The sequence below is a fragment of the Diadema setosum genome (assembly GCF_964275005.1).
Source record: "Diadema setosum chromosome 20 unlocalized genomic scaffold, eeDiaSeto1 Scaffold_20_unloc_1, whole genome shotgun sequence".
NCBI classification, from domain to species: domain Eukaryota; kingdom Metazoa; phylum Echinodermata; class Echinoidea; order Diadematoida; family Diadematidae; genus Diadema; species Diadema setosum.
The window spans coordinates 1,153,470-1,179,390 of record NW_027307649.1 but is presented as its reverse complement, the minus strand read 5'-3'; the positions used below and the strand labels follow the sequence as shown (position 1 = coordinate 1,179,390).

At 37.8% G+C, this 25,921-nt stretch overlaps 1 protein-coding gene across 1 annotated transcript in view; it reads left to right on the top strand.

Annotated features, from left to right (window-relative positions):
* The first annotated feature begins 10,388 nt into the window (after nt 1-10,388).
* The window catches only part of LOC140245659 (syndetin-like), a 32,240-nt gene continuing 16,707 nt past the window's right edge, over nt 10,389-25,921 (top strand). Inside the window, exons 1-13 of the mRNA XM_072325206.1 lie at nt 10,389-10,456; nt 14,281-14,373; nt 15,189-15,230; nt 16,013-16,081; nt 16,594-16,671; nt 17,764-17,817; nt 18,651-18,721; nt 20,085-20,202; nt 20,465-20,500; nt 21,185-21,267; nt 22,007-22,049; nt 22,705-22,803; nt 24,388-24,528. Of these exons, the coding sequence (XP_072181307.1) occupies nt 10,424-10,456; nt 14,281-14,373; nt 15,189-15,230; nt 16,013-16,081; nt 16,594-16,671; nt 17,764-17,817; nt 18,651-18,721; nt 20,085-20,202; nt 20,465-20,500; nt 21,185-21,267; nt 22,007-22,049; nt 22,705-22,803; nt 24,388-24,528 (960 nt within the window). The 5' untranslated portion in view covers nt 10,389-10,423. The remainder of the gene's footprint in view (nt 10,457-14,280; nt 14,374-15,188; nt 15,231-16,012; nt 16,082-16,593; nt 16,672-17,763; nt 17,818-18,650; nt 18,722-20,084; nt 20,203-20,464; nt 20,501-21,184; nt 21,268-22,006; nt 22,050-22,704; nt 22,804-24,387; nt 24,529-25,921) is intronic.

The following is a 25,921-nucleotide window of genomic DNA, read 5'->3' as shown; positions in this document are numbered from 1 at the left end:
TGGAAGAGTTCGAACTACCAAGTATCAAGTAGGTTCTGTAATTCCACCAAGCTCGCCTGGCCGGATCCGGGCTAACTCGGCCCACGGGACAACTCGTCCCACCCGTCGAGGGTGGGCCGAGTTGTCCCACCCGTTGGTATCGATAGTGATCGTGAGCGCTTGTCTGTGTTTGAGGTTATTTTGTCTTTGTGACGTCTTTTTTAACCGTAACTTTTATGGAATTGTGCTCAGTGGTTTCTGTAAAGAATATTTGCCAACTTTTGGGGGATACAACGACGTAAAAATGAAATTTCAGACGTTTTTATCGCGGTTCGCGATCCCCATAGGTTCACGTTCATTTCGCGCGGTGGGCTAACTCGGCCCAACTAAGTTTTAGCTGTTGTTTTGTCAGTAAATCTCCGTAAAATTATCAATTTTATCATGTATGAAGGTGTATTCAGGGTTCCTTCAACTAATTTCATCTTCGAGGGAATTTAATTTTCCACATGTTTGGGGAAATGTTGGATATTTGTTCGCATGGTTTCATCTTTGCCGTATCCGCACCTCACCGGTCTCGCCACCAGCAGCTCGCTCACACATCACAGTGGCAGAGCTGAGCAGCGCCATGCCCATGCCCACTCTCGGCGAGGCACGGGGCGGCGGCGCGGGGCACCCGCGCGAACGGCACAGAGGGAGCAGCCAGCCACTCCGTCAAACGTCGCTACAGATACGGGCGGTGGTTGAAATTGGAGGAAAAGGCGTCATTTGCTGCACTTCCCAATTTTCTCGCGTAAGTAAATTCTATGCAGTAGTCAGTTGGCATTTTCCTATCCATTGTCTTGAACTTTGAGCTGAGGGCTAGAGAGGGAGCAACTTGTTTCAACTCAACTGTGTTTTGCTGCAACGTCGCGTGAATTGGGCTGAGCTGGTGTGCATGCTACCGCCAGCCAATGCCAAGGTAAAGGCCAAGGGCAAGGGTTTCTGTTAAAGGCTGGGCATATAGGGGGTTGCTTGACTCTTTTTTTTTTCTGATTTTTTTTTTTTGTCTTTTATTTTTTCTGATATTTTTTTTTTCCAGGATGACTCAATGATATGTATTCCAACCTCGTGCAGTTTGCAGTTGTCATTTTGCTGTTTTTCTGTCTATCCCCCAGCATCAACGTTATTAATGATTGACACTGAATTAAAAAAAAAAAAAATCGTTTAAAAAGAAACACACACACAACACACAGACACACATAAAATAGCGATTTGGATGCATGCTGTATTGTTGGCAATTATCACGTGACTCGGATGACACTATTCGTTATGTTGGGACACTACTCCTTAATTTACGAATATATTTGTGAAATAATATGAGTTTTATTATGTGAAAATGTCACCTTTTTGTGTCTGAAAAGTGAAATGATTTACTAGTACCCGTACTATGGTGAAGTCTGTTTTCAAAGTGATATTTATTCAATGTACTTTGCTAACAGAAATACTGTTGTTATGATTGACAAATTGCCCTACACGTACATCGATATAAATGTTTATGTAAATATGATGATTTATAGAGATAATTATTGACATCGATGTAGGGCAATTTGTCAAAAAGTTTGCATTAAAAAACATCTCGATGGAAGAATTTCATGAATTTGAAGAAATACTGTTATACCGGTACTGAAATGAATGGAATATACAACCTTGTAACGAAAGCAGCAGATAAAGCAATAACTTTTGTTAGTAAATTACATTGTGATCGAAGTTCATCTATGTAGCAACCTAACTTATCACTTTATCATTGAATTGTCATATAGACTGCACCTTGCTACTAACAATGAATACTATTGGCCCTGAAATTAATTTTACATTAGTACATGTATGTTCTTTCTTTCTTTTACACCCAAGTACCGTACCAGGTATTACTTCTCTGGCAGGATAGACCATTAAACTCTGTGGTATTGAATTGCATACAGACTTGTGCAGGATGGATACTGCTAGTAGGGCCTGGTAGGGGAAAATATGACCAGGTAAGCTCTGAGACTGAGATTGTACTGTAGTACTAGTTTTGGAACTACATCGCATTAAAGATCAAAAGGGGTGGGATTTTTTTTTTTTATAACACCTAGAACTTTCGACAAAGCTTAACATTCGCTAATATTTCACATTTTTTCTTACCCCTGTGCCTAAAATTTTATTATGATGGCCTGTAGGCCCACGGTAAGACAGCAAACTTGAATTTGTTGAGCTTCTTGGCTATTTCATTCTTTTCAATCTCAGATCATTATATTTTGTTCAGTTTGTAATTGTATAGGTTCATAGGTTGACACACATTCTCATTGACCTGTATGCTGTTTCTTTTTATTGCCCTCATTCCTTTCCCATTCATGTGTTCACCCCTTTCACACCACACCTACTCTTTTGTTTAACATTCCATATTAAGTTCGGTAGTCCGAACTTAACTTCCCTTGTCCAGTCGGCCACTACATTGGGATGTTCAACAGTGACATAGAAAAAGAAGAAATAAGTTCTCACCTCAGCTTGTTGACACCTTCATCCAGTTTATTTTCATTTGTAGTCATAGTGAGTTGGGTTTTTACATTTTAGTTGGTCTCTTCCATTCCTGTTACTCTCAATTTCAATTTCAATTTACATGTATTTTCATATTTCTCATGAAAATAGTACAGACAAAATAAAAATGTACAGCAGTCTGTCTCAGCATGAAGTCAAAGGTGAGTTTAGAATTGGGCTATGGTACTAGAAATATGATGGGGCCTATACCAGCAAGTTTGTTCAGCTGCAACTTATACATAGAGAATAAGCTCATCAGGAGTCACATTCCAGCAGGGCTCCTACTTAGAACCAGACTGTGTGACCATGGTAACCGGCAAGCTGCCACATACAAGAATTCTGAAATCAGGTACAATAATGAAGGACTTGTGGAATAACAGGCAGGCTGATCAATACCTGCATTCCTGGTTAGGATCCCTCCGGAGTAGAAGAATTAGTCCATGGGCCAAGACCAGATTTTTACGATATTGGTACCACTTAAAGGGACAAATTCTGCTTATGCATTTTGAAATGGTATGTATCTGTAGATGATATTTTGCTATGATAGCAATTCAAGAGAAGTAGCTTAGTCTCAGTATCAGCCGTTAACCCTCATAACTCCGAATACCTTTTTTAAGCTCGGTAAACCATGGAGGGCACAATCCGCTCCCTCTATAATTTCAATATTTTTTATCAATTGCTCTGAAATGTGGAACAAATGTAAATCAAGACATACTCGACAAAATGGCACCATCAAAACTTTTCTTGGAAACCACAAAGACGGAGCAATTTGTCAAAATACAAAGAAAACAAAGAGAATATTAAATTAACTAATTTTAAGGCATATGTCGGGCAGTTTAGGCGAAATTGCAACTAGTTTTTGCTGTTGATTTCTATCTAGACATATCAAGACACATTTGAACTTCATTTTAACCTTTTGGAGCATTTACAGGTCCAAATCTTAAGAAAATGGTGTTTACCACAGAAAAAAAAATTAAGACAAAACACAAGAGGGCGCTGTAGCTTTTTTCAAACATAATTAAATACTTTATTATATATATTACTTTATGTTGTGAATACATAAAATAATAAGTAACAAGCTAAAAAGGGTGAAAATGTGAAACGGAACTTGCTTATGTTTATTTGTTGCCATGGTAACCAAAATACTTTAACACTAATTAAACATATCTTATACAACGTATGCATGCGTAATAAGTTTCGGGAAACGACATCAAATTTGGAGGTGATCAGACAAGATATCGAACTTATAGTGAGCAAAATCTAATTTTCAGTGTCAGCGGAGCACCTCCCTCTCCAAATTTTTTGCTATTTTGGAGATAATAACAATTCATCCACTGTCACATAAACAAATGCGAGGGCATCCTCATTCCACACACGCGAGCTGTTGCATTCTTCATGTTCTTAGAGTTGTTATTCAACTATGCAATCAACACTTTGGGGAATATTTAGGGGAAAAGAGTGAAAAAACCCGGCATTTCAAAGGACACTATCAATGGGAAATTGTGTCTGTCACCTTTTGTTAAAATCATGATCACTAAATTCGTAATCAAATAATTCTTTACTACTACAAATAATCAGAGCCACTATCATCACCAACATTTCGATATCCATAGTACAGCACTACTTGAGACTTTTTTTTTTAATTAAAGATATCAAATTTGTCTACATTGAACATCAGTGTAGATATGCACACACTAGTTGTTCTATGTAAATATGAATTCGGAAAAAAAAAAATACTGGTGTGCAATTCACATGAAGTATGCAGTGTTTCAAATCAAATCTCATTTGACACTTGACAAACACATCACGCATAAGAAAAGAATGGGTTGATGGAAGAGTGAAAGAGAGACGGGGAAAGGAAGCGGAAATATTGGCAGTAGGCGATCTATAGAGCCAGACGAAGAATCATAAAAAAATACAGAACTTTACAATGCAGTTGTGGAAAGAAAGCTTTGTACACAGATGATACTTGGTAATATGATAATTGAAAATGAAAGTATTATTTCAAGTCAAATGAGAATGTTCTGTTATTCAAGAAAAAAAAAAATAGAGAGGAAATATGTAATAGATGTTAAAATGACAAAACAAAACAAAACAAAACATACTTTACATGCTCACATTAATATTATTCAAAATTTGCTGTGATCTTGCAGTCTTGGAAAGAGCCATACAGGTACATTGTATTCAAGGGCAGGCAGGGCAACAGTCGAAAGGATGCAATGGCCACAAAACAACAGATTCTTTTGTGAAGGAAGATGAGAGCTTATATGCATGACCTTACCAAGCCTACCATTGCATGTTGTAATGTTTCTTTTGTGACCCTGCATGACTGCAAATTAGGTACCGGTAACACTTTGAGTACCGTGCTTGAGAAGGAAGACCATTTGAGAAGCTATTCATCTTTGCTGCTATAAAAAAAAAAAAAAAAAAAAAAAAAAAATGTGCATGCATGAATTCAACAGTATGAGTGCAGGACAAGCAAGGATTTGAGAATTTTATAATCAGCCTTGTTTTGTACAAATAAATAAAAATGTAAAGATTAACACATGTAATAGGGCTAAGGCATGGAAAAGATTAAGCTATGAAGTCCAAGTTTGATTCAATAGATCATCACAGTATACATAACATAGGGAGAGAGAGATATACACTGTAGCAACAGTGCATATATAAAAAGAAAATTACAAAAAAGAAAATTAAAGAAAAAGAACTTGACGGTTGGCCATTATCGTGCAGGTATAGGTGGCAGAGGATTTTTCTCTTGAATTAGGGTAAGGATTCCCAATGGCAAAAATGGCAATGTCATCAAAACAAAAACAATTCCTTTTTATTTTTGAAAGTACACACAAAAGGTAGGCCCTACAATCATAAACAAGGCCAATCTAGCTAGCACTACATTTCATTACTGTTTTCATGATATCAACCATTCAACCAAACCATCCATATCTACAGGTCAAATAACTGACCACTGGATATCAAACAATTTATTAATTACCACGGTAATGCCCATGAACAGACTGCGAACAGACTCGCCCCTTTGACTTTTGCTTGTTTGTTTTTATTAAGAAAAAAGGTAACATTTATTGGACAGAAATAACTTTTGAGCTAGATCGCAGATCTATACATAAAATCAGCAACAACAACAGCAACAACAAAACATTTAACAGTTAATATCAAATGCATATAATGACCTTCATGTAGTTCACATCGAATGATCTGCTACATAATTTGATTTCTTTTCTACTAATACGGGTACGGAGTGGCCGGCTGCTCCCTCTGCCTCTCGCGCCCCACGCGCCGCGCCCCGCCGCGCCCCGCCGCCGCGTCTCCCCGAGTGGGCATGGCGCTGCCAGCTCAGCTCTGCCACTGTGTGTGTGAGCGAGCAAAGATGAAAAGATACACGGCAAAGATGAAACCATGCCAACAAATATCCAACATTTCCCCAAACATGTGGAAAATTAAATTCCCTCGAAGATGAAATTAGTTGAAGGAACCCTGAATACACCTTCATACATGATAAAATTGATAGTTTTACGGAGATTTACTGACAAAACAACAGCTAAAACTTAGTTGGGCCGAGTTAGCCCACCGCGCGAAATGAACGTGAACCTATGGGGATCGCGAACCGCGATAAAAACGTCTGAAATTTCATTTTTACGTCGTTGTATCCCCCAAAAGTTGGCAAATATTCTTTACAGAAACCACTGAGCACAATTCCATCAAAATTACGGATAGAAAAGACGTCTTAAAGACGAAATAAACTCAAACACAGACAAGCGCTCACGATCACTATCGATACCAACGAGTGGGACAACTCGGCCCACCCTCGACAGGTGGGACGAGATGTCCCGTGGGCCGAGTTAGCCCGACCCCGCCTGGCCCAGCACCAGCAAGGACAAAGTGATTTCGACCGAGCTCCATACACCACAGAAATATAAGGGTATGGGACTACATCTTCAAAATTCTATTCCCAAGCAGAAGACAACCTGGCAGACATGTATGTGCAAAATCTGTGAAAGAACGTAGCTCATCCCTAGCATGTTGCACCAAACACTGAAATCAACATCATGATAAATAAGTCAGGGGGTTGACGTACCTGTTGTGTAAAGATCTGGTCTGCATACAAATCAAGTGTTTCCGATTTCAGAAACGAGATCCGGAACGAGCTTTCTTGCCAGTGTTGTACTGAATTAATAAAGTACGTGTAATTCGGATCGGATCGGTTATCGTGTCATCACAGCTGCTGCGCGCCACCTCTTGGCCGACTCGATCAACTGGATGTAAGCAGTCAAAAATCACAATGCCAACAACTACAATATGACAAAATTAAAAGTAGTCTGGAATTAAACCCAGAGACTCCAACCCAAAGCACCTTCTGATCTGGAGATTCTCCCGCCTGAAACCCTTAGCAAACGGGAGACTCCAAGTTGATGTGTACGAAGCGCGAAGTTCCTAGGGTTCTAGATGCTCTCTGGTGCTATCTAAGGCTTATTTTTTCAACATACAATAGCAATTTAGTAAGAAATCCTTTCCAACGGGAGACACAGAGCCAGGGCGGGAGAAATTAAATCTCCTGAGCGGGAGAACGGGAGATTTTGCAAAAATGGGTTTTCGGCGGGAGTTCTCCCGTCGAAAACGGGAGAGTTGGAGTCTCTGTAAACCATAATAAGATTGCACACTCATTAATACCTAGCGCTACTTATTGAAGGGGGCCTACTGTCAAATTGCAAACTTGATATGAAGAGTTTCATTGCAAAATGGGCTAAGCCCCAATTGAAAACATTTTAAAGTATGTCCATCGTCAGAATAAGATAGAGCAAAAAATAAAACCCTTTCCGGTGATACCTCATTTGCAACATAACAAGGAATATTCTAGAAGTTATGATTAAAAATATCCCATAATTTCTTCTTATTTTTTTGCAGCTTTAATCACAATTATCTCAACTTAGCCGAAATCTAGTGAGCTCGTTTTGTGATAAAACTCTTCATATTATCAGAAATGATAACAATGATGATGCTGTATAATAACGATAGTCATTGACTAAGCAGATGAATCATAATATTAGATAGTTGAAGTTCACACAAACACACATAGGCAACCTAACAATGTGTTGAAAGTTAATCTGGATCACCCCATTTGGGGTATGCAAATTCAAAACCAATAATAGGCCTGTACAAAATAATATGAAACATATATCACAAACATAATTACCGAAAGGTTACAGGCACTGCCGCAAACACAGCCCGCGATTGCTAAAACACTATTAATAAACTCATAAATCTCCTGAATCTTCTGTAAATGTCATTTACAAAATATCAATAAAAATATAGGTAGTAATTATACTGTATTTATGACTCTGTTCTAACTTATATCCAATCACAGATAATGTACAATGAATTTCTTTACAAACTTTGTCGCATTCTTCACCTATCTCTTTTTAATCGTGTCATCAAAGAGTTAATCCATTTTAATTTACATCTGGGTGTTTCTAAAATTGTTTCTTTAAAAGCGGCAGAAAAAAATTATGTCAGTAGGAATTAATTGAATCAAATAATAATCTCAAATTCAACTTCTGGAACATATAAATTGTACACTATGTGTTGGACTACACTTCATCATGTTAGTCTTGTTTCTTAATGTCCAATAAAATAATGAGTCAAAGTTGACTTAAATTTTGACAGTGTCATATATCCCGTACTTAATATTCCCAATCAGCCAAGAACAAACTATTACGCGGTGGCGGATCCAGAGGGAGCGCACCGGGCGCGCGCCCCCTCTTTATTTTGTTTAAAACAAAAGAAATAGAAAAAATGGGAGGGGCTGCATGAGCCCCCTTTTAATTTTGTAAAGGTGTCTCCCCTTTACAGAATCCATGATCCGCCCCTGTACATGTGTAGGCCGGCCTACACACATAATGAAGCCTTTGTGTATGCATTATTGTGTGTAGAGTGTTAGTTCGCGCGTGTGTGTGAGTACATGTGTGTGAGTGTGTGTACATGTATGTGTTGGTGCGAACATGCGCGTGTGTTAGATCTACATAATATTTATGAGTGATGTGAAACAATAATGTATTTTATGAGCTCCTATGAGGAAATTATTTCATCATCTTATTTGTTCAGTATGTTGTATGTGAAGACTTTTTTTTTTTTTTATCCTCAGAGCTCCCTGGTTGAGGCATTTGTGTGTGTGTGTGTGTGTTCCATGAGCTCCCTTGTCTCCAACATAATTTATACATATTACATTACGTAACTTGAAGGATAATATCGTTTGATTTTTTTTTTTTTCATAATATCGTCTGGGGCCTGTCTTATAAAGACTTGTGATAGAAATCAATCACAAGTTTTGTGTGTGCTGCTATGCAAGTTGCGATTGATTTGGGGATTTGTGATTGATTTGAAGGCTTTATAAGACGGGGCGATTTCCTATCGGTACTAGCTGGGGTAATTTATTTGAGATTTTCGATAGGGCCCCATTTTCCCCATAAAAAAAACCCTAGCAACATCCCTTTTGAATTGTCTCTCTTTTTTCTTTCCTTTTTTTTGAAATGTTCCACACAACCGCATAGTGCACCACTGAGATACACTAGAAATACTTGCCGAGTCGTGATCAGATTCCATTACTGAGTACTATCTTGTTCTGTGGGGTTGACAGGTGGTATGGTAGCAATAATACGATTGATTGAACAGCAGAGGGCGCTGTGGATAATTTATTCACCCAATTTTTGATGGGAGGATCGTACTGCCACAGGCGCGGCGCTAGGGTGCAATTAACTCGCCAAAAGCTTATGACCTCGAAGCCTCAGTTGCAAAAAGTAGACAGCTTGTGTGCGTAAAACCGCTGGGGAAGTGTTGCAGGACAATCGCAATATCTCACCTCAAAGCCATCAAATGATTAAATCTGTACAGCAAACTGAAGAAGAAACTATTCTCTAACTCGTAATGTTAGTTATTTGGGGTTTTATTGAGGATAAACGTGTGAAAATAATGTCGAAACTTAGCTTCCAAAACAGAAAATTTGGTCTCAAAACAAGTGTTATTTTCTCACATTTTCCTTCATTGCACAAAAATGAAACTTCGGTATATGACTTATGGTAGTATATCCATGCTGCTCTCCAAATATCTTTTCTGTATCATTTGGCGCACAGCTATGTCTGGAAAAAATCGAGATCACTGTCACTTGTGACCCACGTAAAATCCATGGCGTAAGGAATACGCAGTCCGATGTATTGGTTTTTGTGCTGCTTGAAACAGTTGAAGCACAAAGCAGGGTTCCTCTCTTGCCCACTCACCACCCTGCTGACCGAAAATCGACCTCTGTCGCATTGCGCCGAGCCTGACACCGCTGATTGGCTAAGCGTGCACTCACCAGTAGAAAACGCATGCGCAGGAGGATGATCTAGTTGTGCATGTCCAGTATCTTCTCTTAAAGTTGGTTGTCTTTTTGCTCTTATTTTCACCTAACTACTAATTGCACAAACACGAGACTTCGCAGGTAGTGAGTCTGGAGTATACAGACTAGTAATATGTTGATCAAATGCATATTCATGCAGGCGCAGACTTGTGTCGGGGAAAAAATCGTAACCCTTTCCCACAGTCGACTCAAGCAGAAAAATACGCATATCTCGAAAGATACATCAGCGTTTTCGCCCAAAAATCATATGAAGGATGATATATTCATATATGATATATGTGTGAACTTTCAAGGGATTTGGTGGTAAAATAAGGGAGATACGAGGAGGTGAACTTTCGAGATTTTTTGTCCTTCCCTCCGCACAGCGCTTCGATGACCGTTAAGAATTCAAAAGCTTTGGCCTCTTATCAGTGAGTTAATTGCACCGTAGCACCGGGGCTGGCCAGTGTACAAGGTGTAGGGAACTAGGATTGATTTCTCAAAATGAAGAGGATAAAAACGCTTATCAGCAGACAGGTAAACACATTATATTCTGTATTTCATCATCATGCTGAGTGTCTTATTTCTATTATAGTCTAGTGTTTAAGATGGATAAACTGCTTAATGTATTGAGATGTACATAATGATAGTCACAGTGTCAGTGACGAATTACTAAGTAAGTTTACACCGCACTGTGGCTGGCGCGGGGGCCGAGGGGACAACACAGCCCAGCACTGCGGGCTGTGTTTCCCTAACTGCGACCAGCAGCCCCATACGCATAGCGTAGGGGCTGCTGGTCGCAGTTAGTGTTACTACCCAAAGAGGTTCTATATAGGGCCTATATGTAACCTCTTTGGTGTTACCCCAACCCACACTAGAAACTACTGTAGTGACTGGCAATGACTGGAGCTGGAGTCTCTAACGTTGTGTTAGTGACCACTGCCACTGGTGGCACTGGTGACGGTACTGTACAGTAACGTTAGATGTAGATGTAGCCTACTCGACTCGTTGTGACGTTGATATAGACTAGGCCCCTAAACAGTTATAGGCCTATATTTTTATTTATATTTTGGATCAAAAATTTGTCTTCCATTGATTGGTTAAAAGAGCTTCACGTGATTATAGGTATTTTGAACTATTTTAGAGTGTTGGTGTGTTTGATACGCCATGAAGTACTATTTGCAAAATGACGTCACTTTTATGACGACATTTTGCAAATAGTCTATACTATTTGCAAAATGATGTCACAATCACCCTTCTTTACAATCAAGTGTACCCGTCCGCGTCCTGTTCAGGTTTGCAGCGGCCATACGAGCGCTTGGATACATGCGACGGGCAACTCTGCCACGGCTAGGACTATGGTAGGGGTCCAACCCACCGACCGGGTCCATAACGACCGGCCGCGCATTATAAAGGCATTGCGCGTACAGAAAGAAAATGTACGCATGGGACTACGCGCAACGGTGTTCGATTCTTCACTGGGCTACGCTACCAAGTAAAATGTGGCGAAAACAACTAAGTATTCCCTCTAAATTACCGAAATTTAGCAAAATCGAATAAGGTTTATCGTGTAACTACATATAACTAGGCCTACCTTTGCTGACTCGTTGTTAGAGGTAGAGTATCCTTCCGTAATAAATTTGACGATTTTGACCGCAAAATTGTCACCGCCGCTTGTACGATCGTGCACAGTACGTTACACATACACATGACATAAACATTTTGTCGCCCGCTTGCGCTACGACCGTACGAGTTGATGCAGAAACGAGAAATGAATACCGTGAAAAAACAAACCGACTCATCTAATTTATTTCAATTACGATGAAAAGTTTCCTAATGAAAATCAAGTCAAATTCATCAAACAGTCCTTCAAAAGTAATATCGAAGGATTCAAAATATATTCAAATATTATTGGGGAAAAAATTACGACTAGAAAAAAACAGCAGCTTGTCGAAAAAAACGCGTTTAAGTACGCTTTATACGTATTGTCAATAGAGGGCGGGGTGGTCGGTCGATATGAGCCGGGCAACTGAGTGCGGAAAAAATGACACCCCACGCGTTCGAAGCCGCCATCTAGAGCGCGTACCTCAGATCGCATTTTCAGTGCGCGCTTGTGAATCCGGAGTATTTTCTCCACACGTGAGTAAAATTTCAGGCAAATTGTGAGATTTTTCACGTTTCTATTGATAGAAAAACGTTAGGTGTCCGATATTATGAACACCCAACCATACTACGTTTTTCAATTTCCGATCTCTCGCACTGTTGCGTATTGCAGGCGCTGCGCTGCCGCCGCAGTGTGGCTAAGCCTATAATGATTTTCACTTTTTATTCAAATTTTTGATCCAAAATATAAAACAAATATACTTTGCCTAGTTTCAAGTTTCTTGTTAAACTATGGGCCTCGGTGACTCCAAACTAGTACTATTCACTTCGGGCCTCAGTGAATAGTACTAGTTTGGAGTCACCTCTGCTCATAGTTTTAACAAGAAACTCTCAAGGCCAAGTATATTTGTATAATATGTTATATATAGATGCACCAACAAGCATGCACTGCAAATGAGCACCTACATGTAATCACCTAAGTTCAATTCCTTAGCACTAGGCCTACATCCTGACTTACATGTATGGATCCTGCTGAGTATCTTCGTAGAAGTAGAAGTAGTATGGGATGACTACACTACAGTCACGACAGACAGGCTGGTTAGAGCAGGGGTCGCACTTAACTTTTTTTTTTTTAACTAGCCAGGCGGACTACTTAGAATCAATTTTGACATTGAAGCAATATTTTGGCTGGCCAGATGGACTAGTAACTTCAGAATTTTATGATTTTTAGCTAGTCCGACGTGATTTCGGGTGGCCAATGGCCAGCGGACCATCGCTAATTTCCGAACCCTGTGGTAGGTAGTGACTATTCGGATACACTTGAACCTTGATGAGATAATCCCTGAAGGCGAGCAGCTTTTTCCGCGAACTAAACTGGGGTAGGATGTGCTGTGACAGTAAGTTAGGTGATCATGGTGCGGTACAGTCAATCATACTCATAGCATATTTACAATAAAAATAGTCATGTGCACACAAAAAAATTCTGTAAGATTTACAGCAACATGGAACCCACAGGAGGTTTCAACCCTCTGAATCTGATGACAGAAAGGGCAGCCTCCTGGAAGGCAGCTACTGTTGGGGCAGTAACTGCCATGCTTGGCAACTGGTTCCAGATGCGAGTGGTTCGGGGATAAAAAGAGAATTTGTAGGAATCAGTTGTTGCTTCGGGGATGGTGAGCTTGTATGAGTATATAATCTCTTCTGCTGATGTATGGAGCTTGGGTTATGGAGTGAGGAAGATGGATGTTGACCAGCTGGTGATGTATGCTACATGTATAAAACATGGTGCTCTGTGCGTCAAGACGACGTATGTGCAGTTGATCCCACCCCAGACTAGAGATAAGCCCTGAAGCTGATGTGAATCTGTCGTAGTCGCATGTGAAAAAGTGAGCAGCCGCTTTCTGCACTCTTTCTAAGACTTCAGCAGTACTGGAAGTATAGGGATTCCAGGCTTCAGAACCATACTCGAGCTGAAGTCGAACAAGGCTCATGTATGCTTTGGATTTTACAACTTTGGAACACGATGACAGGGTTCTCCTTAACAGCCCAAGGGTTTTGCTAGCCTTATCTTGCCTTGTATGAGCTGACAGTGTGTTTTTCATTGGAGGTCCTTAAGATATGGTGACTCCCAGATACTTGTATTTGTTGACCCTGGGTATAATACTCAGTGAAGATGCATTGTGTACACTGTATTTCCTCTTCTAAAAGCATGGAAGTTTATCCACACACCACAGTTGGAGAAAAAAACAAGAACAAAACAAAAACGGAACAAAACAAAACAAAGCAATAGGGAGGGCTTAGGGGAGGCTGTACAAATGCATATAATATGCCAACACAGACTGACAGAATGGCACAAGTTGGGCTGGGCATGATGTTAAGAATTGAAATGTTGTCCATCCCAATAACTGTACAGTGTACATTTGTATTTCACAGCACCCACAGGGTTGTAAGCATGTTCAATCTTTATGTAGACTCTTTGGTTTCATGACCATTCTACTTGTAATTAAAGCCAAAGGTATAGAGCTGAGGTTTAAATCTTGCAACAAATTCCAGTTGCATGTTAGGATTTGTCTGCCTGATCACTTGTCACTAACCACTGTCACTTGTCCCTGAGGAGGATGCAGAGAAGAAAAGAAGGAGAAAGGAGGATTGATGAGGAGAACAAAGTTTTCATCCTTGTACTCTTACATGTTACAGTGATATTTATCCCAAATGTTTTTGTGTCTAATTTAGAACCTTGCTCTTTCTCTTGCTATCAGGCCAGTGGTAGTAGTGCTAGTTTTGAGGAGACGAGCCCAACAGACGATGAACCCCCGCCTCCAGCTGCTCCTGTACAGAAAGTCTACACTAAGGTCTGGCTTTAAATGTTTCATTCTATGGCATTCTTTTTTTTTTTTTTGGGGGGGGGGGGGCATTTTGTTCATGGTGAAATTGTATATTTCAAAGTTCTATCAAAATACATTCAGTGTGGCTGTCAACATGATATAATGTTTTGCTTCTTTGTGTGTACATGTATAAAGCAAATTTTGCAGACATTTGATGCATAATGCATTAAATACTTCTCGAGGATCAAAGGAAATTTGAAAAAAAAAAAACATTTGGTTGGAACTTAAAAAAGGGAAATGTTAATGATAATAATGGTAACATAGTAGAAGTAGTAATAGTAATAATAATAATAATAATGATAATAATAATAATAATAATAATAGTGATGATGATGATGATGATAATAATAATTATAACAGGAACTTGAAAAAATATGGAAAATATGGAAACAACAACAAAAACAATGATAATGATAATGATAATGATAATGATAATGATAATAGAATATAACTTATTTACAAATAACAATAATGATAATGATAAAGATGATGATGACGCAGAATTATCATAAATGAACATACATGTGTTATTGTTCCAAGAAGAGAAACTAAACATACAAAATATGATCAAGGGGAATAGTGATGAAATCATCGCTTGAATTATCAACTCTTTTTTCGCAGCCACTTGTAGATTTATCTGTGCGTAAGTAGTAATTTTTATCAATATGTGTCAGGTATTGTTTTGTAACATGCATTGTTGAGAAGAACACTAGTAATGTGGGAGTTTTCCGTTATAAAAAAAAAAAAAATCTTATTGCCTCTTCCTTTCTTGTCTTCTTCAGGAGGACAGAGAATTTTCTAATGACCCAGTGGAAGAAGCTGAGGTATGTCCTTGTCACTGGAACATTGAACAATTCAATTTCAGTGGTACTATATTTGTGATGTGGTATTTCAGATGTGAAATGGCATAATATTTAGACTGTATTCTTAGTATTGCATAGAAGTCCAGCAGTTCAGTTTTAGCTATTTAAAGCATTCATGATAATGATAGTAGTAATGGTACTGTCAGTGGTAATGATGTTGTTCTGTTTTTCAGAAATCCAATCTCAGATAAGATTTTGCTTTCTTTTGTGCAGTTCCAGCGATGCCTTTTTTTTTTAAGGTTTTCAATTTTGCTTGATACTGGATGAGGGAACTGGTTGTAGCACTGGTTGAGGTGGGAGCTTCAATGTTCTTATGCTTGTTTGTAAAAGATCCCTCTGCATTGCTGTTCCCTGTTATTTTTTACTTGATTTTGACAGTTTTGTCAGATATTTGGGAGTTTGTAACTTATACGTTTTTGGAATTTCTGACATGGCTTGAGAAATGAGAGGTATTCTGCATGCTAATAGCACCGATGACGACAAGGGAAAAATGGTGGGAGAAAATGAGTGATGGAAGCCTTCCCAGAAACATGTCTGAACCCTACGACTTGCGCATGACGACTCGTGATGTGACTTCTCATTTTAAGAAAGATACATGTGGAGATTGAATCATCAATACTATCGGAAGTTTTGAAGATTTGCAGGGACATACATAGATAGTAAGCAAAATCTGCTATGTTCTACTTTATTTTGACTCAGTGTTAGCTTGTTGTAGCAGCATTTTCTTTTTGTTTGAAACACAGGTAATAGCCAGTATTGAGGAAGAGTACTTCACTGGGGAGTCCTTTGACAGTAGCGACTATGAATTGCAGGTAAATTTGACCTTTGACCTTTCCAATCAAACCCTGGAAGATGTCCTCTGCTTATTGCCCTTTTATTTTTATTTTTATTTTGGAGACACGGAAAGATCAAGTTTAATGTGTAATATTTCTTAAGACTTAAAAACTGTCCAATTCTTTTTTTCTTTTTTAGCTTCTTATTTCACACATCAAAAGCCAAATGAAGCAAGACATTTTGAGTCAAGAATACTATATTGCAGGGATAATACTTCATTTCATTTTTTGATTCTCCATGTATGATAATGCATTTAGTACAATATAAAAAGAATGTTTCGTAACCAAAGTTACAAGATTTTTTAGATGCTTTTAATAACACAAAATAAAAAGGCATTGTATATGAAATCAATTATTGATAGAGTCGTTGTTGTTAAAGTCTGATATTAATGACTGCCTTTCCTGTGCATAAGGAGAATGTATGCCAGAACAGTCTCGGTATATAGACTAAGACATCAAGTAATTCATCGGTTGCATACTTTTATCTCCAGAAACTTGCCAGTTCAGATCAGTTGGACCTGTCTCAGATTGATGAAGACAGAAACAAGCTCAGGCGTCAGCTGCAAGCGGTAAGTTGCAAGTGAAGATACATGTGGTGGTTCTAGCAAGTTCAGCTTGGGGAGCTCTTGTGGGAGAAATGATGAAGGCTACAATAGTAAAGATTAGATATCTGAAAGCATGGACATAATTATTATTTTCTCTCAAAAAGGATGTCAGCTCCATGTTCAAATTAATTTCATGAAGAATAAGATACAATTGTTGTACCATAAATGGAACAGTAACAGTTTCATAAACCAGAATAAAAAAAAAAATAAGGAAGCTGCTGAGTTTTGAAGTTCAGCAAAATAGTGATGTACAGGATGCACTCACTTACGCAAATTAGAGTGGATGATGTCATCACCTCAACACTTACGCATTGGTGTTTACATATAAAAATCATTCTTTTCGTCAATGATTCAGCTACTACAATTGTATCTCCCATTTGTTATTACTGTATAAATGCTAACTTATTACAGCTCCAAAGCAGTGGAATATGAAGGATATAATTTTTCCCCATGAATGCATGTCATGGATATTTCGTGGAAATTTTTGTGGGTACGTTTGTGAGGCCATGACATTATCACCTCTTGTAATTTGCGTACAGGACTGTAAATAAAGTCACTCTCTGGTAAAATGTAGGAAATTTTAATAAATAATCCATAACTTCCTCATTTGATGGCAAATATTGATGAAATTTCAGCTGCTATGCCGCTGCTGTGTAGTTGTGTTCTTCCTATTGAAGTCAACATTAACATGCAATGACTGTATATTCACTTTAAAAGTAATGCAACTTCAAGATGTCTGAAACAAAGCATGATATTGATAGTGCAGAAAGATGTGCTCCATCTTGAAAATTTTAATATGTGAATTTGATATCAGTTAAAGGTCTGATAATCTGACGTTACATTGTCCTGATTGTGTATTTTCTTCTTCTTTTTTTTTTCCAGACTCAGTCTCACATATTTATTTTGATATACAGGTCCACACAAGACCACATGCTTTTACAAAATAGGACAACAAGCTATACAGTACTTAGCAGTCTTTTCTATCCTGTCATTGTGCTTGTTGTGCCTTTCGTAAAGTAATTATCTCCTTTCATTGAATCTGTTTTACGTTTCAAGGTATCCAAGAAGGTGTCTGATGTCGTGTTGGAAAATCAGTCTGCCTATACCAAAGTAAGTTAGCCATGGGGTATTTTTCTTTTCTCAATTACATGAACAAAATATAGGAGTTGTTTAAAGCAGTTGTTATTAAGTTCAAGAAGCAAAATAATAAAAGCATATAAGCCAGAATTCACAAAGATAGCTAAATTAAATCCTTTGATTGATTTAGTCCATGTACGGAAACAAGCACAAAATAGACAGAAATGTTAGTCAGGTTGCATTCAGTGTTAGATGTCTGGTGCGCAGTCAATATTCATACAGTATAATCCATGTACTAAATTTAAACTACCTATTGTGAATTACAGCCATGGTATTGTATTTATAGGCATTCATTCACAAAATTACACAAATGGCTTAAAAAGGATTATTCAGTGATGATTCAAGTTAACAATTATACAACTAGACTTTTTAAGATATAGTTGTCATAAACTACACTAAAAATGAGTCATCAGTTATGGTTTGTGTATGCAGTTACTTTTTCAATGGAAAATACAACAAACTTTAACAATGTCAGAAACTAACAAAAAGGCAACATTAACAAGTATTTCAACTCGTCAATAATACCAGTGTCACCAATTTTAACACAACACATTGTTACCCATTCATATACGTGATTTCTAATTTTGTTCATGTTGATACTCTGATTATTTAAGCTGTGATTATTCCTAAACTGACTGCCTTCAAACACTGATTATCAAACATTTGGTAGAAAGCAAAAATTTAGCCAGGGACTGTTGCAACAAATTTCCGTCAGTATAGCTTTGCTGGCTTGAGTCTGAAGTCAAACAAACAAATTACACAGTTCTAAAACTTTTTTTAATTTTTTTTATTGCCATTGTCCACAGGAGTTACAGAGAGTAATGGAGCTGCAGTCTTCCCTGCAGAAAGCAAATGTCATCTGCAAGAATGGACGGAGGTAGGATTGTCGCAAAATTATTTTGATTTGTCAGAGATGTTTTAGCAGCTTTTTCCAGTTTTAAGTGTGATGTATGATTTCCTGTTTGCTTGTTGATAATGTGCTTAGACATTCACACGAACGGTAGTCTTAGATGAATTGTGTGAACTTCAGGAGACATTTAATCAAATAATTATGTATCTGTTTATACTGTGTGCTGGGCCTACAGTCCACACGCAGCAGCAGCAAAGCTTGGGTCTTAAATTTTCTGGTATTTATGCTGTTGCATGGTGACAGTTGCGAAGCGACTGTCCGTACAAGTTGATCACTTTTGTGCAAGTGCATATATACTCAAATACTGGACCTTAAAAAATATTACTTCTGCAGTCTGCAGGGAAAGTGATGGCTTTCATGCAGGACACACTCTGATATATACATATGTATATATTGAGTAAGTTGTCAACGTGTTGGCGTGATAATATCATCAAAAACAAAACTGAAACAAAGTTCATGCTGTATTCAACAACAGTTTATATCAGCACACAAATTTTCGAGTGATTTGCTCTTTCTCAAGTGTTGATACTGAGAGAACAATTGTTCTGTCAGTATCAACACTTGAGAAAGAGTGAATCGCTCAAAAATTTGTGTGCCAAAATAAACTGTTGGTGAATACAGCATGAACTTTGTTTCAGTTTTGCTTTGGATGATATATATGAATATATATATATATATATATATATATATATATATATATATATATATATATATATATATATATCTATCTATATATATCTATATATACATTGTCTATGTAGTGCGAGAAGAAGAGCATTCGTGGATGTAGCTAGTGAATGCTCTTCTTCTCGCTCTCTCTCTCTCTCTCTCTCTCTCTCTCTCTCTCTATATATATATATATATATATATGCGGGTAGAATGTTTACAGGTCAAAGAAGTGATGCTTGAGTACAAATCTCTAAGTTCATGAGTCCCTTTTGCAACCCTGGAAGTTACAATTCCTTTTATAAGCTGGTATATTGTAGAGATAAGTAATTCAGACTATCCCTCAAAAAAGTAAAACTGGAAACTTCTTTAATGATGAAGAGGAAAACAATACTTTTGTTAGTACCGTTACTCTCGGTGCAAAAACACAGGAGTGTATTCTTGAGTGATATGGGGTTAATTTTTCATTTCTTCTTTTAAAAACTTTTAATGTGTATTACAGTAAAATTACATGCATGATGTCGGAAACACTATTTTGCAACCATGCAAATTTAGTGACATTTGTAAAAGGGAGATGCAACCTTCAAAGCTAATAGCTGCTTGATAAAGATAATGATATTGGATGACGTTGTGTTATTATCTGCTTCCCTCTACAACTTCGTAGGCAGCTGTCGATGACGAAGCAGGGATTCACTGTGGCCAGCCTGAGGATTCTCAAGAACCACAGAAAGAAGCAGCAACTCCTAGCACTCCTCAAGTCACTCCATACCATCAAGACTCTGGTACATGTGAAGAAATCTTTGCCGTGAATAGCAGACTAATTCTGCATCACAATTTCTTGCGATGAAATATGTATCATGTCAGTGTGCTTATGATGCTTTGCTATAAAGGCACTGTGCAAAAATCATAATATTTCTGTTCTGTTTTTCTGTATTTTAGGACTGCTATTCAATTATGTAATATGTAAATATCATTTTGTATTTTGCAGTACTACGTTGTGATGAAATGTATCCAATTATTCATTCTTTCATCATTCGCTTCCAGCAAAGAACGGATATACGGCTGCGAGAGCTGATGGAGGTAAGGATAGTTCCAATATCATAGTGTCTGTATTAAAGGCAGGAGCCCTCCCGTGACCAAGTTCCCAATCTCCTTGAACTAGCCCATACAAAAATTGTATGTATACTAAGCTGCAATTTTGTCAAAAGCATGAAAGAAATCGAATACGCAAAAGGAATAGATTCATGTCTCTAGCTAATAGATGCTGATTTCCTGGTAACCTCTTTGGGGTAGATTATTTGTAGGCAGTGCAACTCGCACAATTAAGGACCTGTTCGCAAATACTGTTGCTTATGTAGCAAATTGGCTTATCAATGGGAATGAGCGTAGCAGGATAGTCTTCCTCCTAACCTGAGACCTACATTATTTTCCCCAATTAGTGTAAATCAAAAGTGTCAAATGTGCACAGTGTACACTGTCCCATGCATGTGTGTTTATGTGTGCATTTAGACAGTAGGTGTGTCCTGTTAGAGATTTTGGTTTTGTTACGATACTTGCCAACTGTCAATTCCTTGAGAGATTCTCTGCTCTTTGTAGCAATTAGTCATGGTGTGAATATACTTCTTGTGTCAACAAAAAGAGATGAGACAGTTTAATACCTGTTGACATCATATTCATGTAGAAATATAGAAAGCAGGTTGTTGATGCTACCATGTCTAGTTCTGTATAGGTGTTTATTCATACTATGAATACTTGTATGTGTAGGAGGAGGACTACCCAGGGGCCATACAACTCTGTCAGGAATGCCAACGAGCAGCAAGCACATTTCGTCATTACACCTGTATCAGGTGAGTTTTCCTGGATATCTTTTTGTGGTAGTTTGTAGCTTTTTAAGTGAATGACTTGTTAGTGATAGAAATGGGATGAAACTTGAATTGCTGCCAAGTTTTTCTCCCCATCCAAAGTGATTTTGAAAGATGACACAATGATGTTCTATGCTACAAATCCATTCAAAGACCAAACTTGCAGTGTTATGACATATTGTATAATTTTTGGCCTTAAAAAAAAAAAAAGATAACTGTTAAAGATAACTTGAAGTTGCAGTGATTATTCCCAGATGGACATAAAATAGTAAAAAAAAAAAAAAAAAAATCCCATGACTCCCCGAGATTGTGTGTGTGTGTGTGTTGGGGAAAATTGCAGTACTCCACTCATTGCCTCCCAACTCAACATCAAATCTTCAATAGACTTTTATGGAATTCATGACCTTACAATAGCATTACAGTGGAGGATAAAGTGTACTTTTGACCTTGGCAGGAGTTGGTAATGTGACCTTTAATACATATAGATATGTGATGTTCATTAAAAAAAGAAAGAATAACTGGTGATAATAGAGTGCATGAACAACAAATAAAATGATTGTTTAAAGCATGATAAAGTGACAAAAGAATGTGGCTCAAAATGTTTCTGGATTGGAGTGGTTGATTGTGCATGCCATAATTAGATGTGCCCTTCAAACATTTTTATGAGGACTTTTCATAAATCTCATGTGATTAACACTTCTCTGTGAATATCACATTGCTACAGTGAACTCAGCTCGAAACTTCAGGATACATTAGAAACTATAGAGGTAAGAGGAACTATTTTTTATCCTTTTTGATGATAAGTGCACATTGAACAAGAAATGTGTACATTTGAAAATAGCGCTTCATACTTTTTCCACTTAACCAGTTGAAATGTAAACATGACAGAGCTTGAAAGGCTCAGTAGACGTGACTTTAACCAATCAATTCTAAGGTCCCTGGTTGGAGATTGCTCGCAGCAGAAATTGTGACCTGTAGGCAAGACCCGATATTGATATCATCGTCTTGTCCTTTGGACGGGACTCCAAGACGTCAGTCATGAAGATGCTTGCTTACAGGCTTTCATTGCTTCATTGTCAGCTGCATAAAGCAAGTCATAATTCAGTCTGTTACACTAGCTAATGTAAAGGTACTGTTACACTTTCTAAGGTAAAGGTACTGTTACACTATCTAATGTAAAGGCATTGTTACATCAGTTAATGTAAAGGTGCTGTTACACCAGCTAATGTAGGGCTACTGTTACGTCTGCCTATTCAGAGAATATTTGCAGCTGTATGATTGAATTTCTCTTTTAATAGCATTCTGTGTGTGCAGTTTTGATTTCTATTCATGGAGACAAAGCTTCTCACTTTGTTGTTGAATACATTCATATGAATGTCTACTTATTTGATGATTACTTAATATGCTCCTCTCTCATGACAGGAACAACTCGATCACGCACTGGCCAAGACTTGTAACAGCTTTGACATCAGGCACTACGAGAAGTTACAGGCTGCATACCGTCTCCTTGGCAAGACACATGTAAGATGATTCCACTCTACAAATCCATTCTTTCCCCGCAGATTTTCAGTGTTTAATCATTGTTTTTTATGCCTCCGCCATGAAGTGGTGCCGGAGGCATTATGTTTTCGGGTTGTCCGTCCGTCCGTCCTTCCGTCCGTCCTTCCGTCCTTCCGTCCTTCTGTCCGTCTGTAATGAATTTTGTGGCAAGCGTAACTAAAAAAACCTTGTGAGGTTTCCTAATGAAACTTGATATGTATGTGTATTAGGTGGTTAAGTTGTGCCTATCAACTTTTGGGTGCATATGCTCAAGGTCAAAGGTCAAATACATAAAATTTCACTATTTCCTCCATAGTTTTGTGTATCTATGCATTGCCTGAAGATATTTTCTTGAAACTTAGTGTATACATGTATTACCCAATTAAGATATTTTCTTGAAACTTAGTGTATACATGTATTACCCAATTAAGATTCTCTGGTGAAAGTTTGGGGTCATGAGGTCAAAGGTCAAAAGGTCAAGTAAAAATACTAAAATTTCACTTTTTTCTCTGTGCCTTGGAAATTGTTCAAGGTTTCTTCATGGAACATAGTATATATATACATGTACTGACTGGCAGTGATTATCTAGAGAATCTAGGGTTCATGGGGTCAAAGGTCAGGGGTCAAAGGTCAAGGGCAACACCTCAAAATTTTACTATTTCCCTCATATTTATGCAATGCCAGCAGGATTATTTTTTTGCACTGGGTGTATGCATGTACAATATAACCCAATAGAGATTCTCTCTTAATTTTTTTTCTTTTTTTTTGGCTCAAAGGTCAAAAGGTCAAAGATCAAGTGAAAGTGCTGAACTAACTGTTTCCTCCAAAACTAGGAAATGGTTCAAGTTATCTTGAAACTTACTACATATTTATGCATGTTCTGTCTGACAGTGATTTTTAGGATCAAAGGCCAGATGAAAATGGCAACAATTTACTATTCAATACAGAAATTGCACTTTGTCTCCATACCTTGAAAATTACTCAGTGCATAAACTTATGAATGGATCAAAGTCAAGTTAAAGTTCCTAAATCTCCAAATACATGCTCTCCTATTCATCCAATTAAACCTAGGTCAAGGAAGATGAACATTCAACACATTTGTGACAAACTTGTCATTTTAATTTGCCAATTTTGTGAAAATGTAATCACACATTGTCCACATGTACTATAGACCTATTAGGAGAACCATTTATTATGGCGGAGGCATACCAGTTGCCATAGCGACATTTCTTGTTGCTATTACTTCTCCATGTATTAACTTCTCTTTCATACCATGAATTTTAAACAAAGATGTAGTGATACTTGATTTGGTTGTCTCATCCACATTTCTGTCAGTTGTTTTTGTTGGTTTTAATAATTGGAATGAGCCAATTTAATCAAAACCTCTGAGTGAAACTTTGTCTGAAATACATTTGCAAATTCTGTTCTATTGCTATTTGGAATGGAATACAAAGGGATAAAGAAGGAGCAGTTATAATATTGTAATAAATGGAAACTAATTATAAATTTATAATCATGTATATAGTTTTCCTTTTCATGCCATTCCCTCCTTATTGTCCCATGCAGATAGCTATGGACCAGCTGCACATGCACTTCACCAGTGCTATCCACAACACAGCCTTCCAGATTGTCCTGGGCTATGTCCAGCTGGTCAGTGGTCCCACCGACTCTCGCTTCCAGAAGATGCCCTATCGTGACCTATGCTCGGTAGGTTGATGCTGACATAATTTTTAAAGACTGGTTTACGGACATATTCAAATTTAATGCATGTCTTTCTGATAATGGTTCTGCTTGACAACCTGAAAGCATGCCTGAGATTTACCCACCGTAGCAACAACTACATGCAAACTGGATTCTAAGTATTAAAAAATGTTTTTGAGATGCAGGTTAATAGAGTAGGTCGTTACTACTTCAGGATTGCAGAAACGTCCATAAATGTAGATAATTGATAAACCAATCTATTTAGACATCATGTGTATCTTTACACTGCCATAAATGTCTATATGTCTTGCTACGCATGTGAAATGTGTACCAGCTGACTTAGGTATCTCCTTGTGCTTCTGCCACACCCTTCCTGCATAAGCAACTCCATGTGCCTGTGACATACATGTACTTTTTTTTTTTATGCCTCCGCCACGAAGTGGTGCCGGAGGCATTATGTTTTCGGGTTGTCCGTCCGTCCGTCCGTCCGTCCTTCCGTCCGTCCGTAATGAATTTTGTGGACAAGGTAACTATCAAAACCTGTTGAAGTATCCTAATGAAACTTGGCATGTATGTGTATGAGGGGGTGAAGTTGTGCCTTATCAACTTTTGGGTGCACATGCTCAAGGTCAAAGGTCAAAAGGTCAAGGTCAAATACATAAAATTTCACTATTTCCCCCATATCTATTGAATGCCTGAAGATACTTTCTTGAAACTTAGTGTATACATGTATTACCCAATTAAGATTCTCTGGTGAAAGTTTGGGTCATGAGGTCAAAGGTCAAAGGTCAAAAGGTCAGGGTCAAATACATAAAATTTCACTATTTCCACCATATCTATTGAATGCCTGAAGATATTTTCTTGAAACTTAGTGTATACATGTATTACCCAATTAAGATTCTCTGGTGAAAGTTTGGGTCATGAGGTCAAAGGTCAAAGGTCAAAAGGTCAAGTAAAAATATTAAAACTTCTTTTTTTTTTTCTTCATACCTTGGAAAATTGTTCAAGGTATCTTCATGGAACATAGTATATACATATACTGACTGGAAGTGATTATCTAGAGAATGTAGAGTTCATGGGGTCAAAGGTCAGGGGTCAAAGGTCAAGTGCAACACTTCAAAATTTTACTATTTCCCTCCTATCATGCAATGCCAGCAGGGTTATTTTTTTTTTTACACTTGGTGTATGCATACATGTGTAAACTAATAGAAATTCTCTGGAAAGTTTTTTTTTTTCTTCTTTTTTTGCCTCAAAGGTCAAAAGGTCAAAGATCAAGTGACAGTGCTGAACTAACTTTTTCCTCCATATCTCGGAAGTGGCTCAAGTTATCTTGAAACATAGTACATATTATGCATGTTCTACCTGAAAGTGATTATCTTATGAATTTTAGGGTCAAGGG